This window comes from Aegilops tauschii, chromosome 2, assembly GCF_002575655.3.
Source record: "Aegilops tauschii subsp. strangulata cultivar AL8/78 chromosome 2, Aet v6.0, whole genome shotgun sequence".
Taxonomy (NCBI): domain Eukaryota; kingdom Viridiplantae; phylum Streptophyta; class Magnoliopsida; order Poales; family Poaceae; genus Aegilops; species Aegilops tauschii.
Genome location: NC_053036.3, coordinates 44,470,468 through 44,490,268, shown reverse-complemented (window position 1 = coordinate 44,490,268; position 19,801 = coordinate 44,470,468). Strand labels below are relative to the sequence as shown.

At 48.4% G+C, this 19,801-nt stretch overlaps 5 protein-coding genes across 5 annotated transcripts; 3 read left to right on the top strand and 2 right to left on the bottom strand.

The window, feature by feature from the left end:
* Positions 1–8,256: 8,256 nt before the first annotated feature.
* On the top strand, positions 8,257–8,974 carry LOC123496994 (protein SCAR2-like). Its single transcript, XM_045232566.1, has 2 exons — positions 8,257–8,522; positions 8,592–8,974. The coding sequence occupies exons 1-2, from the start codon at positions 8,308–8,310 to the stop codon at positions 8,848–8,850; spliced, it is 474 nt and encodes a 157-aa protein (XP_045088501.1). The 5' UTR covers positions 8,257–8,307; the 3' UTR covers positions 8,851–8,974.
* On the top strand, positions 8,854–9,880 carry LOC120973425 (uncharacterized; the record flags this gene model as incomplete). The annotated part of the gene is made up of 3 exons (XM_040399025.3): positions 8,854–8,888; positions 8,972–9,124; positions 9,235–9,880. Coding segments are annotated over 3 exons (834 nt in total), but the record flags the coding sequence as incomplete, so codon positions are not given.
* Positions 9,881–10,849: 969 nt separating this feature from the next.
* LOC141041522 (disease resistance protein RGA5-like) lies at positions 10,850–14,835 on the bottom strand. Its single transcript, XM_073507888.1, has 2 exons — positions 11,761–14,835; positions 10,850–11,669 (listed from the first exon to the last, which is right to left on the bottom strand). Exons 1-2 carry the CDS (start codon positions 12,585–12,587, stop codon positions 10,850–10,852), a joined length of 1,647 nt encoding a protein of 548 aa, XP_073363989.1. The 5' UTR covers positions 12,588–14,835.
* LOC141040707 (putative disease resistance RPP13-like protein 2) lies at positions 13,470–14,320 on the bottom strand. Its single transcript, XM_073506825.1, has 2 exons — positions 13,913–14,320; positions 13,470–13,775 (listed from the first exon to the last, which is right to left on the bottom strand). The coding sequence occupies exons 1-2, from the start codon at positions 14,318–14,320 to the stop codon at positions 13,470–13,472; spliced, it is 714 nt and encodes a 237-aa protein (XP_073362926.1).
* Positions 14,836–18,463: 3,628 nt separating the features above from the next.
* On the top strand, positions 18,464–19,300 carry LOC109768464 (uncharacterized). Its single transcript, XM_020327178.1, has one exon. It carries the CDS (start codon positions 18,464–18,466, stop codon positions 19,298–19,300), a length of 837 nt encoding a protein of 278 aa, XP_020182767.1.
* Positions 19,301–19,801: the final 501 nt, after the last annotated feature.

Sequence of the window (19,801 nt, the reverse complement as noted above, 5' to 3'; positions counted from 1 at the left end):
GGAGTGGTGGTAAGGCCAGAACTACCGGCCAGCGGTACAACCGCTCAAGGAAGCGGTACAACCGCCATGAGCAGAACTGCACAGAACAGAGGATGGGGAAACCCCTCTCTCCTTGAACGGAGGGTATATGGTGGGTGCAGAGAGTGTGTGTGTGGACTGATTCACCCAATACCTTCCGATGAGGATTCCCTCTTAATAGTACGGATATCCTACGACCAAAGGAATAAAAACGCCAGACACTCCGTCTTCGATCTTTTCCGCATAGAGGGAAAGCCTAACCGTCTTGCGCCACACCATGTGTACCTGATAAAACTATGGCGCATGATTAGTCCACATAAGTGTTTTCATCATCACCAAAACCCTGAGGCAGAAGATGCCCTTACAAACATGAAGCTGCAAATCGCCATCGCCATGGAAGTCATCTCACGGCTGGACAAGACAATGGACACACGTACCCTGTCACCCTCGGAGTGCAGCTTGCGAAAAGCCCTCAAGAAAAAGCTCCTGGGCCTCTGCTCCCTGGAGAGGACAATTGTGAGGCAACGTTCCAGAATCCTTGGGCTCTGCGAAGGGGACGCCAGCACCTCCTTCTTCTTCCATCACACACGCCATCGACAAAGGAAGAACATCATCACTGCTATACGACGGGGTGATAACATAGCTACCAACCAAGAGGAGATCATGAATGAGGTGGATCATCATTTCACTCAAATGTTGGGTGAGGTACAAGAAAGGACACACTCGCTGGACCTCAATGCCCTACGTCTCCCGTCGCCTAATCTCAGCCACCTGGAGGAGCCGTTTACAGAGGAGGAGATCGAGAAGGTTGTCAAGAGCATGCCGCCGGACAAAGCGCCGGGGCCGGATGGTTTCACCGGCCGGTTCTTCTCTACTTGTTGGCACATTATCAAAGGAGATCTCATGAATGCCTTCAACCATCTGTACAACGGGGACACCAGAGGATTGCCCGCTATCAACAAAGCCATAGTAGCGCTGCTGCCCAAGAAGAGCGGTGCAGTGGATATTCATGACTTCAGACCTATCAGTCTGGTACATGAGGCGATCAAAATCTTTGACAAAGCCCTGGCCAATAGACTCACACCTGACTTGCCGTCCTTAGTTGGCAAACACCAGAGCACCTTCGTCAAGGGGAGATCCATCCACGATAACTTCATGCTTGTGCAGTATACAGCACGGCGCCTGCACGCCCTAAAAGAGCCAGCAATAATGCTCAAACTAGACATCTCCAAGGCTTTCGACTCCGTCCACTGGCATTTTCTCATCAAAGTGATGCAAATCATGGGCTTTGGTCCAAAGTGGATGGCATGGATATTTGGACTGCCATACACCTCCTCTACTAGGATCATGATCAACGGTACGCCGGGTAGACCAATTTACAATAGCAAAGGACTGAGGCAAGGCGCCCCACTATCACCGATGCTCTTCATCCTGGTCATGGAACCACTATAGCGAATGTTTGAGCTTGCTACCTCGAGACGGATAATGGCCCCTTTAGCGCCGAGAGTAATGGATCACCGACTATCGATGTTTGCAGACGACGTCATGATATTCCTCAAGCCAAATGATCAAGATCTCCAAGCCTGCTCCTCACTTCTTCGGATCTTTGGGGAAGCTTTAGGGTTGCATGTCAACATGCAAAAGAGTGCAGCCTACCCGATCAGATGCTCGGCAGACTCTTGTGACAGAACGCTCGCCATCCTCGGCTGCCCGGCCGGCTCTTTCCCATGCAAATACCTCGGTCTACCTCTCACTCTTCACAAGAAGCCAGTTGCCCAACTGTCGGGACTTGTGGATCAACTAGCGGCTGCCCTACCGAAGTGGAAGGCTGCAACCATGCCAAAGAGCGGACGCCTCCGCCTTATCAAGTCAGTGATGTGCGCCATTCCACTCCACGCGATGCTAGCACTGGATATCCCCCAAAAGACGATCTCCGCGATGAACAAAATATGCCGTGGTTTTCTCTGGAGAGCCAAAGATAAAGCGAATGATGGCCACTGCTCTATAGCTTGGAGCAAAGTGTGCACGCCGATATGTGCTGGGGGCCTCGACGTCTTGAGTCTTGGCTGGCTCAACATAGCCATGCAGGCAAAATGGGCCTGGCTGCAGCGATCCGACCCTGCCAGGCCATGGACAGAGTTTAACATCAAAATCCCAAAGGAATCGCTCCAACTATACCAAGTTGCTACTATCACCAAAGTGGGGAACGGCAAGAACACCTTCTTCTGGGAGGATAGATGGGTACAGGGGCAGCGAGTTCAGGAGATCACCCCGAACCTATATGGTAGAGTGCGCAACAAGACCCGCACTTCACAGACCGTTCATCAGGCACTACGAGAGGGGAGCTGGGCACGTGACATTGGATCCGAGCTCACCCCGGACCTACTACAGGAATACCTAGCCTTTGGTCTGCTGTCACCAGGGAGGAAGTGCAAGATGGCCTGCAAGACTCGGTTTCATGGGCTTGGGAGGCGAATGGGTGCTTCTCGACAAGGTCTGCATATGCCGCCAAGTTCTGGGGCCGAGAAGTGGTACCCACTGCGGAGTTTATGTGGAAGTCTAGGGCCCCCATGCGGTGCCGCTTCTTTGCCTGGCTAGCGCTACGGAACAGGTACTGGACGTCAGATCGGCTGGCTCGGCGCGGCATGGACCATCAGGAGGCGTGTCCCTTCTGTGACCAGGAGGAAGAGACAATCAATCACCTGCTTCTTGGCTGTGTGTTCACCAGGCAGATATGGGCGGTCGTTTGCCAGACGTTGGGCAAGCAGGAGTGGATCCCCTCGTCAGCCGATGGGCTCCAAGAATGGTGCCGTAGCAAGACGGCCGCTGGTCGTCCTGGAAAAGATGTCCGTGCCGCAATCATCCTCGTCATGTGGGAAATATGAAAGCACCGGAACGCCATTGTTTTTGATAGGATTTTGCCTTCCGTGCATCATGTAATCCGTAAGATAGAAGACGAGGGACGAGCTTGAAAACAATCTGGTCTCATCAAAAGGGACATCGCCTCCTTGCTAGGAGGGCTCACAAGGCGGGCTGAAGAGAGGGATTAGCCTAGGATCATAACCCGCAAGGTGGAGTTGGGTCCATATAATCTAAATATGTAGCACCAACGTGCAGGGGCTCTTAACCCCACTCCCTCTTTAATGCATAATACGCACTCTCGTGCGTATTCGAGAAAAAAAAAAGCTTCTGATGCCACTGTCAAGGCACAAGGTCACCGCCGACGGCAATGGCCTGCCCGAGACCACGATCCTGGAGCGTGCCGCCATGGCCGGCTCGCGGGCCTCCTCCGTCAGCTCGGAGACCTCGCACACTAATAAGTTGCTACTATCCTTCCAGTTCCAAGTTCCATCCTTCCGTCCTGCTGCATATATACTGCAACTGCACTAGTTCAGTTTTCCCTTGGTTTCTGTATGCGCGTGCTACTGTCTGAAGCTCCATCAGCACTCGATCTTCTTTCAGGCTCGCCGTGGAGGTTTTCCAAGGCTTGCACGACCAGGCCATGGCGGCGTCCGCGAGGGCGCGCGGCAACTTGAGGCGGAGCTGCCGCTCGCCGAGGAACTGAACAAGGCCTCGCGCAGATGCCCCTGCGAGGCTTGTGTCCGGTGGAACAAGGCCTCCTAGCATCGAGAGGCACATCCAGCGGTGTCGCCGGCCTCCACAGCTATCCCTGCTTGACAAGTAGTAGTATTACACTTCCTTCTCCAAAATTTAAGCAGCTCAAAAATCATTTTTCCTTGGCAAATTTTGCTATACTTCAGGTGCAGGTTTGGTGTTGGGGAACGGATCCACTAACATTATGAAGGGATGTCACGAAGCTACAGTGCAATCCCAGCACAAAACGAAGAAGGGATGTCACGGGCACCATAGCAAAGACACTGTGCGCAATTACTGTTCATTGAAAATAAAATTTAAAATTAATTTTATTGCACCATAATTGTGTTTGTTTGTAATTTTTGTAAATGTATACAGTAGATTTATAATTTGCAAATTAATTCAAGTCATTCTAGGCTTAATCATATGGATGTGAAGAAGGGGTGTCAGGATACTGTAGCTTTCCTGACATCCCTTCGTGATGTTAGAGGATCTCGTTCCTTGGTGTTGATGACAAGGGCGCGTGCTTCAAGAATGGCCGGGACCCGTCATTCTTCAGAACCCACTCTGCAGAGCGTGAGCATATTTCCTAAAGAGCATCAAACACCACCATGCCCTGCTGGAATTTTCGTCCGAAAACATCACCTGCACTTTCCTATCGACAGAAAAGACCACCTTCAGACCAATTGACAAGAAGATCATATCCACCGTGGCGACGGGTGCGGCAGCCGACACCTGACACCTGCCGCCACGGGCTGAGGCGGCAGGACTGGCCGCCATGAGGTGAGGTGGCAGGTCCGGCGTAACAGGTTTTCCCCGCCGCACGGCATATTTGAACGGAACGGTGGGCTTGTGGGCCTCGCAGCCAGGCTACGTGGAGCCTGCCGCCACGGCTCGTGGCTGCAGCCTGCGCAGATGTTGCGCCACACCACAGCGGACGGCAGCGTCTACTGGTCCTAGTCCTCTCATGTCAGGAAGAAAACACGTACCACACTCAGCCATGCAGATCCTGGCATGATTAAAATATTCCCGCTGTTGTGCCGATTTTGTGGCGTGTTAGTTGATTAATTTGAATGAATCCATCAGCCAGTTACAAGGTGTGAGCTGACGACGTACGGCTGTTTCGCATGCGCATATAAGTCGAGTGCATAGCGATTAGTCCTGAAAAATCGTGTAGCATCTGCCGCCTGCTGTCGCATCATGCATCTGCACAGGCTGCCACCCATTCCGTTAAAATACGCCGAACGGCAGGGAAAACCTATAGTACGCAGTTATTGTAGCGCCAATGAATGTACTACAACGTTGAGGAGCCGCAACGCGAGTGCGGTAGAAAACCGTATTCCGTACGTATTAACATGGCGCAGTGCACAAGCATGTGCAGTACGTAGGATACGGTGGTACCTCCTCCTACTCTCTGCTCGGGGACCGCCCGTGCCGTGCTCCGCCATGGTAATGGCTACATGTCAGTGGCTTGTCACGAGCCATTTGGACTTTGGAAGGAAGAATAAGCATCCATCGAGTAGCACCTGCATGCATGCGCGCATGGAGCAGAGTGCTCAGCTTCTGACGCCAACACTGTCAAGGCCCAAGCTCACCACCAACACCAACAAGCTCCCCGAAGCTGTCATCCTCAAGGAGATTCTGCTGACAATCAGTGAGATAGATAGATAGATAGATACGAAAAATATTACTGTTATTCTTTAATTTAACAACTAGAGCATTATTTCATCTGCACATGGTCACTAAATCCATTATAATTAAACTACTACAAGTTCATGTCAGAAAACATTAATCGGTACAACTCCTATGACTAGAGCATTTAGACACTGGTTGCTACTTCAAACATGCAATAAAATATTATCTTACCTGGTGTGCGGTGCGGACTAGAGAAAGTTACTTAATTTAATAGATATGTGAGCCTTCAGGGGACTAGGCAAAGGAACCTCAATCAATGGAACCACATGTCATTCAACCCGTACAATTTCTCCGTCGAGTATGAGATACTCATCTACACGCACTTTTCATCTTCCAAGTTTCAAATTGCCCATGACATGTAAATCGGATCCAACGGGAAGTGGCATAACATGCCCAAGCAAAGGGATTTCAAATGTTGTCTGACTCAGAAGATGTATCTGGAGTTGAGTTTTGAAAAATGTGAACCTGGCTTCACACTCTTCAACAGATAGTGTAAGCTTACCCTAGACTTTAAACGACTAATCAGAACTGACCTCGAGGGGACCATCAAAAGCAAATATATATGATTGTAGAATGAACAACATTCCTGAATGTAATGGATGAGGTGTTCATGAATTCACCTCTGATGGATATTAAACTGCATCTAGGTTTATTCATATAATGACAGCATTGTCTCAAATATTTTATTATACAATTCAGAGTTTCCAGTCCCCAAAGTTGACTTAACTGGCACATCCATCTTAATGATCCAGCACCCCACATCAAAAGTTGACAGTGGACATTCTACTGAGAATCAATGAGATAGATGTGAAATAGACAATCCCATTATTTATAATAATAATTTTTTATACTTACTTATAACTCATTCTTATAATGTCACAATCATAGTTAATGTACTTTTGTAGGTAATTTTTGATAATAATTATGGTAAATATTAAGAACGGTCTTGTTTAACAAAGATGTTGTGTGCTAAATTTGAAATGTGTTTGTAATGGAAGTTACATTATTTTTGTTTTCTTTCGCTACATTAAGCCCTAAAAGATATTTAAAATTAATCTCCATAAATGTGAGAAAAATAAAACACACAATTATATACTTTTGCAGATTTATTTCTTATACTGGCATGGACACAGTGTATATATCTATTTATGTATCTTCAAGTATCCTGGTAGAGATCTCTGAAGCGCATGGTCTAAAAAAATATCTTGATATCGGTTTATAGTTTATATAAATAGGAAAATTCAAGAGCATATAATTAGTTACAAGGATCTTGCCACCAAATCATTAGCATGTTGAATTATCCTTTCTAGATTAAATGTGTCTCACATGTCCATCCGGTTCAAGAATCCAATGATACATACATATGGTCTAAAAAATATCTTGATATTGGGCCGTGGTACTCCAATGTGGCGCGAGTGTGTCTTCGGGTGAAAGCTCGGCGCTTTGGCGCCGACAGCGGCGATGCCTGTGGGTGCTGTGTCCCTCTTGGGGCGTCGTTGTGGTATCTCCCCCCGTGTCAGGGCTCTGGGTGAATACCCTTGACCGTGTCTTCGGTCTCGACGGCGGCATCCTGTTGGGTCATCACCCTCTTGGGGGTGTCGTCGTGGAGCGTAGGTGCCCTCCGGTTGTGTTTCTTCGCCATCGGCAGGCGAGCTCGGATCCTATCTCGAAGCTCCTTCAGCTCTGGCTTGGGGCGGTACCGACAGCTTCCTATCCTTTACACGTGACGTCGAGGGCATCGCTCTCGGTCCTTGTTGTCTGCAGGAAGGATCGGTGCTCCACGGTCCAGAGCGAGAGGGCAGGGGTGCCCACGCCAGCGACAACTTGGTGTGTGTCTTGCATCGACGTCCGGTGGTTTCTCATGCAGGCGCAGTCTCTTTTGTTAGTAGCCTCGGGTGTGTCTCGGTGGAGTGTGGGCACACTTGTAATCTTGTTCTATTTTTGATCTGCTTTGTATGAAGTTTCTTTCATAACTTTGTATCTGTTCGGCCATGTTGCTTTATATATAAAGCGGGACGAAAGCCTTTTTGGATATTACAACACAAGTTTACCAAGATTTTGGACACAATTGGGCCAAGCAGGCCCATGCATGGCCTGCATCACCATGCCGGGTTGTGCTGCCATTTTCTCTATTTTTAGGCCCAACCCGGCCCATTTAGTTTGTGTCGTGCCATGGCAGTCGGGTTTCGTGCCAGCCCAGAAAAGCCCCGCCCACGTCCCAAATGAATCCGTTCATGAATACATGCACTGATGCACATGATTTGATTGGTTTGCAGTGAACTAACACTGAGAGGATAGGTAGGTCGTGCGATCTCGCGACTCATGACACTGGGTTGGCCTACCTGATATTTGTCCGGTGGCATGGTACAAAACACAGCTAGCTCGCGGTTGTTGTGTTGTTGCCTGGAGCTGAGCTGGAGGAATTGGATCCTTTTCAATTTAATTAAGGGACATTTATATTTGTGTCCTTAACTCGAACCCACTACTCAAATTTACTCTTAACTTTTTGATGTGCTCAAGTTTGCTCGTAAAAAGCATTTTAGGTCACAAGAATGCCCTTCCATTTGGTCAAAGTTGTTTGACTGAAACTCCGACGAATGCAAAATAGAATATAAAAATATTCATAAAAACATCACCTATATGCACATGTCATTTACGTTCATGGCAAATACACAATATTCCTTGCCTATTACAGGTTGGCTTATCATAAATTGAGAACCTTTTATACTACGGTAAGAACCTAACGATTTTCCGTAGCTTGTAAATGCATTTTGTAGGCAGTCGTTCAGTAGCCGCAACGTGACGTGCGGTACAAAACCGTATTCCGTATGTATTAACATGGCGCAGTGCACAAGCATGAAGCATGCACAGTACGAAGGTACGGTGGTACCTCCTCCTGCTCTAGGGGACCGACCGTGCGGTGCTCTGTCACCTCACCGGACGCTCGTGGGTGCGGGGTGTCGTCGTGTCCTTGCACTGCCTGGAGGTCAGGGCGCGTCAATGGCTACATGTCAGTCGTTTGCCACGAGCCGTCACATGAGCCAGCACCTGCATGCGCGCATGGAGCAGAGTGCTCACCTTCTGGCCCCAACACTGGCAAGGCCCAAGCTCACCACCAAGGCCGACGAGCTCCCCGAAGCTGTCGTCGTCCAGGATGCGGGTGACGCCATGGCCGGCTTCGTGGGCCTCCTCCGCCAGCTCGGGGACCTCGCACAGTACGTTGCTCCTATCCTGCTGGCTGCTACAAATTCACCAGACTAGCCCCTGAATCTGATCTTCTTCAGGCTCGCCGCGGAGGTGTTCGACGGCCTGCATGACCAGGCCACGGCGGTGCCTGCACGGGCGTGCGGCCTCGCGCTGGGGGCGCGGCGGCTCGAGGCGGAGCTGCCACTCATCGAGGAGCGGCTCCGCCGTCGTTGGAATGGACAGGCTTGTGTACTTCATCGGCTAGAAGCTCTGTGTGGCGTCGCAGGCCACGGTGTCGATCGGCCGGTGACTCTGGTGGGAGGAACAAGGCCGTGCTCCATCGAAAAGTTCATCTAGCGATGCCACGGGCCTCCGCAGCTGTCAATGCTGGACAAGTAACAACACTTCTATACCAAAAATTAAACAGCTCAAAAAGGATATTTTTTTCCTGGTTAATTTTAGCTTGTTTTGGGTGCAGGTATGATGCTGGTGGCGAGGGAGCGTGCTTGAAGAGATACACCGACCCCTCCTTCTTCAGAGCCCACTCTGCACAGCATGAATCAGACCTTCAGAGTTCAGACAACCATTCCAAACCCCCTGCCAAGGAAGCCCACCATAACAAATACTCCAAGTAAGTGAGTAACACTTCTTAACTTTCCCTATCTCACTTCTCCCTTCTTTCCAGTTTTCCTTCTAAGTGTTTTAGCATCCAAATTAACCTGACATTTGAACCTCCTGTAGATTTAAAACAGGCGCATTGTCCGATATGCTCCAACAACTTAAATATCGTCACATGATCAGAAGAAAGAGGCGTCAAAAGCACAACTTTCAGAATCAGGGTTCGTCACAAGATGAAGCATCTGAACCACACGTTTTGTCTTCAGCTGATTCGCCTGAAGCATCAAACTCCGAAGCGCCATGCCCTGCAGTACCAGCGAACAAGGAGAGGAGCAGTGACCTCGTTGACAGGACCAGTTCGTTCGGGGCATGGCTCTCTCCAAGTGCAGCCTGTTGTACTGATGCGTGTGAAAACACACCAGACAATACTGATGGATCTTCCAGCCATGGCACAAACAAGGCCGACGAGAATGCCAACAATGCGACAAATTCTCGTAGCCCCCTTGTCGACTTCATCGCCTCAAGGGTCGAAAGCTCGCCGAGCAAGCTATCTGTCAAGAAGCACAGTGACCCGTTAACAAAATCCTTCCGGAACATGGCTAAGAAGCTGCTGCTTGAGTATGAATCAGCAGAGAATTTTCGTAACAGCAATCTAGTGCATTCTGAAGACGTACCAGATCCAGATGAAGTAGCATTTTACAGCAAAACCACCAAGGACACTCACCAAGACGCGGCGACCTCGGAGCAATCCGACGATCCTTGTGAATAACCTTGTCCACCAGCTAGCATCGATGAAGAAGCAAGCGGCGGTATCACCGGTCAGAACCCGAAAAGGGACCAATCAGTGTATCTTGGCTACCAATCCGGTATTCAGCTGCGATGCTTCTGTGCATGGTTTTCACCTTCAGTTTCAGAAAAAAAAAATCAGCACCAACCAAAATTCAACTGTGATCCTTATGTTTTCGGTTTGCATTTCAGCCAAAGGGCTGAAATATTCACTTGAATTCAATTCAATATTTGAATTTTTTAAAGCATTAAAAAAATATCTGAATTCCTGTGTATTACTGAAATATTTTGACCAAGGTAAATAATTAAGTGTCTACTGAAATTCGTGAAATTCAGTGAATTTCATCCAAATCTCACTGAAAGTGAAAACCATGTTCTCTGTCAGACAGTGAACAGTGTCATTTACATGGACTGCATACACCTTCAGGCCCTGCTTTATACAGAAAGCACAACTGTCGACAACATCCTGATGCGATTATCAGCTACATAGTGCAAGCAAAAAACAAAAACTTCATGGTGATATCACCTGTGATTGTAATGGTTATCAATCAAGGTACATAAGGGGTCTGTGATTGCATTGCTTGAACTTAGAATACTTGAACCAAAATTACCATGATAAACCGTGCAGCTAATTAATGACAATTCATTTCAAGCTATCCGAAAACATAAGACTAGAAAGATTCAGGCAAGGATGTTCATGCTGATACCACCCACTGAGACGCAGCGTGCGGCGATATATTTCTCGATAAGGAGCCTGAGGAAACTGATCATCGAGAAACATTCAGAAAAGCTTGGAGACCTCATGCACTACGTTGCTCCTGTCCCTCCCTTCCTCCTGTTGCATACGCTATAATTTAGCGTTGGATTTCTATACGTGTGTGCTCAGTTCAATGACCTGCACGACCAAGCCAAGGTCGCGGCCACAACGCGCGCTGCGTCATTTCGGACTGCGTCAACCTGCGCAACTGCAAGAGCACAAGGCACGCTGCATCATTTTGTACTGGGCGATCAACCATCTGCTCAAGCTCTTTTTCTTGGTGATCGTGGTTACCGTCTCTGTAAGGGGACCTATACTCTTCTTTCCCCCCTCAAACATCCTGGGATTCTCTCTGCTGAACTCTATTGTTGGTGTGTTGGCGGAGGAGATCCGACAGACTTGCTCTGTGATGGCAGTCTCTGCAAGCTCCACCTCTGGAGCCGTAGCATCTTCACATCCAATAGCCGCATGGATTCTGGTGAGGCTAGAGAGATTCTCAATGCCAAATTCAAAATCTCCATAAAGAGACAACGTCTCTAGAGCGTTGAAGTGGAGCCTAAGACCCCGCAGCCGTGGCATGGCTCCTCGATCAAACTGCAGCTCATTCCCACCAGCCTTGCATGTGAACCAGAACACCTTAAGACACGGAAAGGCGCCACTGCAAATTATCACCCTTCTTCTTTGTCTTCTGGAAGATGAGTGCGTGTCCGTCATGGGAGCAGCAGGTCCTGAAGATACTAACTGGAGAAGGATAAGATGGGGCGCCGACGCGATGATACTCAGACCTTGCTCTCCCAATTGACTAATTTCAATATTCAAGTGGGTAACACAGGTGGCCATACAAAATGCAGTACTTCCCAGGATTGCACCAGATATAGTCAGTTCAAATCTTTGCAACTGGTACGGGGGACACAAGTTCAGTTGGCCAACCAAGTCACCATCAAGACAATGCAGAGATAGGGACCGAAGGTTAGAGTGTCCAACCACCTTGAGGAAATCAACGATGGCACGTGCACTGTCCACAGATGGGTCTAATCCATCAAAGCTCAAGCTTTCCAATTTCACCTGGTAATTCATGGATAGCAGCCCCTCTAAGTCCCAAGTACCTTAGTAGAATCAGCCCTCCAATGCCTTTCAGATGGTGGCTTCTCAAAATACCATTATCTTCCACATCGAGTACTCGTAGAAATTTGAAGGTTCGAAGAGCAGGCTTCCCTTTTCTAACCTTAGGATATGTGAGGAGGGTTGTCCATCCAGCACGCCCGCAAACTTGGAGGGTTCGCATGCTAGATAGGTGCAGGGTTACTGAGAGCAGCTTGCCGGCTTCATCTTCCTTACTGCAGCAATCGAATGAGAACCGTGGAATCAGGTACCATGGAGTTAGTCCAGACCTCATATCTGCACTCGTCGTCGCAAAGTTGCCTTCCGTAGACAAAGTTTTGATGAAGTCAAGGATCACACCATGCACCACACATCCTACAGCCTGGCCATCTTCGTAGCCGAACACTGGCTGAATCAGCCGCCTACAGATGAGCTCATTGAAATAGCTTTCTCCTGTTCTCCACAAGTTTTCTTCATGTCTTCCTAAGAAAAATCCCTCAGCGATCCATAGCCGTATCAAACGGTCTTTCTTGATGGTATAATATTCTGGAAAAACACCGAGGTATACAAGACAAGACTTCAAAGGGGCAGGTAGCTCATCATAACTCATGCGCAATAACATTCTCATCCCATCCGATGTGGAACATTGGTCTGATGTTGAAAGGATACGTCTCTCACGAATCTCTGGCTCAGCTAGTCCTGCAGATTTCCTGCCGGCTGCAATAAGTATTGCCAATGGCATGCCCCCACACATTTTCAACAACTCATTTTCAGCGGGCCTTTTTGCCTCGTGAAATAAAGTCTTGGATTCTTCCTTGCTAAGAGGCTCCATCTGGTGGATGAAATCAATTGGGCGTGTAGAACAACATTTGGCTACGTCGCTGATGCAAGTTGTGATCAATACTCTACTTCCAAGATCATTCTCAGGCAAAACAGAATTAAGAACATCCCATGCCGAGATGCTCCAAATGTCATCAATTAAGATGAAATACCTGGTATATAGAGGAACATGGTAAAAATTATCGGCTAATATATGATCAATTTATACAGATGACTTATCGCAAGCTGGTTCTGTTTTGTTACTTATCTACTCAATAATTTCGAGAGTCAGTTAGATCCAACTGAATGCCTCTATTGGTTGCCAATACATCACATATGCATTTGTTATGCTGATACTCCCTCCGTTCTCAAATAGATGACCCAACTTTGTACTAAAGTTAGTACAAAATTGAGTCATCTATTTTGGAACGGAGGGAGTACTTTTAAGCAGGAAAAGTGCTAAATTTTTATATATATTTTTCCTGTTGATTACTTGTTTGGTCTGCATTGATAAAAAGATTGACAAAACACAACAAATACAGGGGATAAAAATGCTGAAAGTTTGATCTTTTTATCATGATTATCTTGTGATGCATCAAATAACATTACCCGTTATTAACTTGACGTGGTCTCAGATAAATAGAATGGGAAAGGCACGATGAATACACCTATGAATAGCCTCAGTCTGCATTCGCTGATGCTCTTGTGCATTTTATTGCTACATGAAAGTACAGTAAATATGTCTATCTGCATTAAAACAATATAAACGAGAAATACCCCTGAGCTCAGTTACGACTTGATTCATTTCAGGAGCTTCTGTACCATTCAGAGGAATAGTGCCCTGGGGCTTTACTTGGTGAAGTATATCCAGCCGAGTGGCCACTAGAGACGGTTTTCAGCCAAGAGTGACGAAAGCTTGGCACTCGAACTTGCATTGAAGCTTTGCATATACCTCCTTGGCAAGAGTAGTCTTGCCAAGGCCTTCCATTCCGACGATAGATACCATCTTTAGCCTCGCCTGTGTGGCAGTCAGATGCATGAGAAGCTTACTACTTGGTTCTTTCAGAGCAATGAGGTCACGGGTTTTCTCCTCATAAATCAATGGACAATCAACGGAGGCTGTACTGAGCTTATCAGTAGAATGTTTCAAGACCTCACGCGTTTCCCGTATCTTGGCCTTGTAGTCCTGGATTAGTTTTTCCTGCAATTCATCCATGTCCTTTCCGGGCTTCCCATGGACCAAAGTTTCCACCTCGCTGACCAGCTCACATGTTCGATCCATAGCCCTCAAAAAAAAAAACATGTTCGATCCATCCACACTGACTGCTCAAGACTCACCGGTGGCCCAAACTTATATGGGAGATCCTTTTTAAGGCTCTCCAGATCTTTATGTAAATCATCAATGATCTTGAAGCGATCTTCAGTTGGACTGAGAAGGTCGCACCACGTGAACTGCTCAAGCACATTGCGGATCCGGGACTTGAACAAAGCAGTCATCTCTCTCTCCGAGAAATATGTGGCCTTTGGCTCGTCGATCCACTCTTCGATGTCAAAGACCAAGTCCCTGGCAAACTTCGTCCACAATAGGGCATGCCGATCCATCACCCGCCCCCGGCCAAGCTTGTCGAAACCCTTCTTTAGGTTCACCACGCCTTGACATAACACCTCCATCATCTTGGGATGATTCTTCTTCAGTTTTGTGGAGCTGAGCTTGGCGAGCACGGAGTCGATTGATCCTGTCACCATAGGCTCGTCCACCAAACTGAAAAATCCTCTCTCTCTCGCCGAATTCATCTTGTGCGTTTCAATCTCTCGATCTACCATTAGGGAAGTAGTGTGGCAGCCGTACACCACAAATCGACCTCGCGCTACCAAGATGTGGCCGCCGCCCGCTGCCTATGTGAGGTCGCCGGCGAAAACCAGCCTCGTACAGATGCCGCTTGTCGTGACTTGAAAAAGAACCAAGCAAACTAGACCAATAGGGGGAGAAGCCCCGAAAAGAATTAAGAAGGATAAAGCCGTCGCTGCTTGCCACTGCTGGCCGTCGTTGCTGCCGCTACTCGCTCGCCGCTGATTTCGCAAGCCGCCACCGGCAAGGAGCGCCCCCAGGATTCGATCCGCCGTCGATACCGGCGAGGAGCACCGCCCAGGATTCGATACGCTTCCGCTGCCGGCGAAGAGCGGCCCCAGATTAGAGCCGCTGCCGCCGCCGCCGCCGCGCCGCCAAAGAAACGGGAGAGACAGGGAGAAGGATGGGGTAGGATTTTTTCGGGTGAGTCGTTGAGGTTCCGTGAGAATTGACTCACGCACGGTCACGTGAGGGAGTGTCTTTGGTCTGTGCCCCAGCTAAATCATCAAAATTTTGATATGAACCTTTCCTCCGATATAAAATAAGTGTCGTCACTTTAAACTTTAGTTGTATATGATGGTCAAACACTTTTGTGGTATTCATTTTCATCAAATGTGTAGAAAAACTATGATAAAAATGAAACTATGATGAGAAAGGGTTGAGAAATAACAAATAAATTCTACTGAAGTCCATGACTCCATTGTCCCTCTTGTAATGCATTTTTCATGACTACTGCTATCTTCAGTTTTGTATGCAAAGCAATTATCAAAATTATAATTTGCAGCTATACTCGGCCATCAATATTAATCGAGGCTAAACTCTCCATTATATACTCCTAGACAGCAGTGGCGGAGCTTCACGAAAATACATGAGCGGGCCGACGGGTCCTAGCTGGAGGAAATTACTGCTAGGTTGTTATTCCATGGCTGAATAGTAGGTGTAGATCGATTTGCACAACTGGGCGGGCCAGGGCACGGGTTGGCCCAGCCGTAGCTCCGCCACTGCTATACAGGTCAGATCTTCAGGAGATGGAATAAACATAGGTTTTCAAAGGATCACAAGTTTATCATATAAACTACAGGTTAGACCTAAAGAAGACATAACTGCAAATGTAATCTTCAACAGCAGCCTGGTCCAGGAGTAAAGGACTTTTTTCTTTGCAAATCATCCAGCCATGATTATGTTAGTCTCAAATCTTCACTCATGTGTTTGCCTCACACTAGCAACCACAGACATTAACTACCCCTTTGCGTGCATGACCGTGTGATTAATAATCACATGTACGTGCGCCATATTAATTAACGCGACATACGAGGAGACAAGCTGGATCGCAACATTGGCTTAAGCAGTATTAATATTTTTACCTTGGTACCTGTAATATGGGTGTATGGCATTGGATGCAAAACTAGAGGGAGTACAAAAACCTTTTAGGGTGCACATTTAGTATCTGGTTCTCTTTTTGACATGGGTTCTCTTATGTTGGAGAACATGCTTTCCTCGGCTCAAGCCAGCTTCATCACCACTCGTTTCAGCTTTGAGAAAGTTAGGACCGCCCTCCTCACCATGACCGACTATTGAAATCCCGTGCCATATGGGTTCGGCCTTGTGTTCTTCAAGAAGAATAGGGATCTTGTTAAAGATGACCAACTCTCACTTGTTAACCAATCCTTTGATTCAAACCATCGATCCTGGACGTTTGAATAGGGTGTTTATCATTCTCTTGCCTTAAGAAGGTAGGTGCTACTAACCCAGATAATTTTAGATTGATTTCTCTACGAATTGCAACATCAAAATCAGTTCCAGTTGCCTAACTTCTTTGCTCAAACCATGCATCCCATCTCTTATTTACCAAGACTTATATGGGTTTGTTAGGGGCAAAAACATTACCAATTTTTTTGTTTATGTGTCTGATATAATCCAAACCTGCTACAAAAGGGGAAAAACTTAGATACCTCTAGTCAATTGTTTTAGATAACTAGGCTTACAACCTAGATTCCTCTAGTCAATCCTATGCAAAAAGAAGTATCAAACATACATAGTCTTTACTTCAAAGAAAAAACCAGAAATGTCATATAGAGTTAGGGAATGGATTAGAGTCAACAAATGAGGCAGGTTCATTAATAACTAAATTTACATATTAAAATAAAATAAAACACTGCCTTCTTTACTATATCTTGCACACATGTTTTGGCCTTGCTTATGCGTTCATAACTCAAAATCGGTGATCTAATGGCCGCCCCCAACTAAACATACCAATAGTCACCAAATTCATATGGGCTACTTAGGAGTACACAATAATCCTCTTAAGATCGATCTTTTTTAAAGTTTTCGAGGAAGTATATATTGCAGCAATCGCGCCTAGGGCATGGCCAATGCATAGCCCCAGGGTGATGCCTCACATGCCATGTAGGATCGGATGTTAGGAAAAGTAGGTTCGGATAGGGAAGCGGGATCCTCTGCAGGAGGCGGGTGCTTGGAGAGAAAAAGTGTGGTCCGGTGCATAAAGTTAGAAAAGTTGAAGTGGAGAGTAGGGATGCATGTGTAGTGAGAGTCTACTTTATATTCTTTGATGATGCCCACTAGTAGTAGCTTGCATTGGAGAGAGAAAAATCATATAGATGCTTGAAGCTACTTTTTATCATGTGCCATCTCTATCCATATGCCACCATTGTACATGCCCTTAGAGTATAAATGAAAGGAGTGAAACAAAGTGTCGATTCTGGGAAACATGGGTTTCCTTTCAAGAGGTTTGGTGTAAGACTTTTTATGTGAGGCTCCGTTTTTGGTTTCGTGAAGTTGGGGCCTTTGATCCACGTAGCCACTTAGATTTTCTGGTACTTTTGTTAAAATTAGGTTAGTTGGAGACCCGGTTGTTTTTTATTGGGTTTTAGTATTGCATAAAAGCACTCATACAAACAAGGTTACATCCATACAATTGACTTCTTAGTATTGGATAAAAAATTCAAATGAATGTCAATTGACTTTTAGCTAGATGTGAAATAGACACACCCATTATTTATAATAAACTTTTATACTTACTTATAAATCATTCTTATAATATCACAATCGTAGTTAATGTACTTTTGTACGTAATTTGGGATATTAACTAGTTGATAATTATGCTAAATATTAATAACGGTCTTGTTTAACAAAGATGTTGTGTGCTTAATTTGAAATGTGTTTGTAATGGAAGTTACATCATTTTTTTGCTACATTAAGCCCTAAAAGATATTTAAAATTAATCTCCATAAATATGAGAAAAATAATAAACACACAATTATATTCTTTTACAGATTTATTTCTTATACTTACATGGACATAGTGTATATATCTATTTATGTATCTCTCAAGTATCCTGGTAGAGATCTCTGAAGCGCTTGGTCTAAAAAAATATCTTGATATCGGTTTATAGTTTATATAAATAAGAAAATTCTAGAGCATATAATTATTTACAAGAAGCTTGCCACCAAATCATTAGCATGTCGAATTATCCTTTCTAGATGAAATGTGTTGTTGAACATGTGTACATGTACGTAGGTCTGGGTTCTGTATGCAGTACCTGTAGTATCTGTCTCCCTCTGTATGTACGTGGAGACAAGATACCGGTCACACCCCTTGTACCTATATATATGTGCCTAGTGCACGATCAATCAATTATCGATGCACCAAATCATTCTCTACATGGTATCAATCGCAAGTCTATCTTCCAGCTTCCGCTAACCCTAGCCGCCGCCTCGGGCCGCCGCCGCCGCCGCGACATCCCGCCGCCGCCACCGCCGCCCCAAGCCGCCGCCACCACCCCTCCTCCCCGCGCGCCACCTCCCCACCGCGCGCCTCCACGTCGCGCCGCCCCTTCCCGCCGCGCCGCCTCGGGCCGCCGCTGCCCCAAGCCGCCGCCACCACCCCTCCTCCCCGCGCGCCACCTCCTCACCGCGCGCCTCCACGCCGCGCCGCCCCTTCCCGCCGCGCCGCCTGCCTCCCGCCGCCGCGCCGCCTCTCCCTAGCCGCGCCGCCGCCTCCCTCCCCACAATCTCATCGCCATGTCTTCCAACGCCTCCACCTACTCCAACCCCTTCGTCGTCGACCCTACCGAGATCCGCGACATCAACGTCCATGCACGCGTCCCCGTGACCCTCGACGCCTCCAACTCCACGTACTTCGCGTGGAAGACGTACTTCACGCTGCTCTTCCGCGAGAACAATCTCGTGGATCACGTGGATGGCACCGTGGACTCCCGCACCATGGTGGACGACGCCGAGTGGACCGCGATCGATGCCACGATCATCCGGTGGTTCTTCACCACCATCTCCAAGGACTTGTTCCACACGGTTGTGAGCACCGGCGATGACGCCCGCGTCTTGTGGGTCAAGCTGAACGGCCTCTTCACCGACAACACGCTTCAGCGCCGTGTTTTTTTGCAGCAGGAATTTTTTGACTGTCACCAGGATGAACAGTCCATTGATGACTACTGCCGCCGCCTGAAGACGTTGGCGGACGAGCTCCGAGACATTGGAGCCAAGGTGGACGACGACCTCCTCCTCAGCACGCTCACCGCCGGCCTCAACGAGGACTTCGGCAACGCCGCCTCTAACCTCACCTTGATGCCGGAGCCCTCCTTCCCCAAGTTTGTGGCGTACTTGAGGTTGGAGGAGCGCCGGATGAAGGGGGTCAAGAAGCCTGTGCAGCACCACGCCCTCGCCGCAGGCACCTCCCGCGGCACCCCTCCACCGACCGCCCCACCCGCGCCGCGCCAGCAGCCGCCGCCACCAGCGCCTCCGGGGTACTTCCCCCTCCCGCCCGCGCCTCCCGCCCCTCCCGCCGCGGGGGCGGCCGCAAGCAGCAACAGGCGCCGGGGGGCCGTCAGCAGCAGCAGGTGACTCCCCCATGGACGTACGGCACCAACCCGTGGACCGGCGTCGTCCACGCCTACTCCATGCCGGTCCCTCGGGCTCCAGCTCCGGGCATCCTTGGGCCCCGCCCGGCGGGTCACCAGGCCCTCTTCGCCGGGCAGACCGCCGCTCCCTACAGCGGCTATGGTGCCGCCCCCCGCCGGCGCCCGCCTACGGGTCCGCGCCGGCCTATGGCGCCGCCACCGCGCCGGCCTATGGGACCGCGCCCTCCTACGGCGTCGCCGCCGCTCCGGCCTTCGGGGCTGCTCCCGCGCCGGCCTACGGAGGGTTCTACCCTCCTCAGGTGCCGCCGCCGTGGGACCCGGCCTTGCTCGCTGCACTGCACTCCGCCCCGTCACCGAGCTCTTATGGTGGCGGTGGTGACTGGTACATGGACTCGGGCGCCACTGCTCACATGACTGCTCATCCCGGTAACCTCACATCTGCCACTCCCGTTCATACTCCCACCCGTATCACCGTTGGTAACGG

Coding starts and splice junctions, on each gene's coding strand:
- LOC123496994 (XM_045232566.1), top strand. CDS start 8,308: ATGGCTACATGTCAGTCGTTTGCCACGAGCCGTCACATGAGCCAGCAC. Junction 8,523..8,591: donor CAGCTCGGGGACCTCGCACA/GTACGTTGCTCC, acceptor GATCTTCTTCAG/GCTCGCCGCGGAGGTGTTCG.
- LOC109768464 (XM_020327178.1), top strand. CDS start 18,464: ATGTCTTCCAACGCCTCCACCTACTCCAACCCCTTCGTCGTCGACCCT.
- LOC141041522 (XM_073507888.1), bottom strand. CDS start 12,587: ATGGAGCCTCTTAGCAAGGAAGAATCCAAGACTTTATTTCACGAGGCA. Junction 11,670..11,760: donor GGAGGGCTGATTCTACTAAG/GTACTTGGGACT, acceptor ATCTGTGGACAG/TGCACGTGCCATCGTTGATT.
- LOC141040707 (XM_073506825.1), bottom strand. CDS start 14,320: ATGGTGACAGGATCAATCGACTCCGTGCTCGCCAAGCTCAGCTCCACA. Junction 13,776..13,912: donor CATATAAGTTTGGGCCACCG/GTGAGTCTTGAG, acceptor GATGAATTGCAG/GAAAAACTAATCCAGGACTA.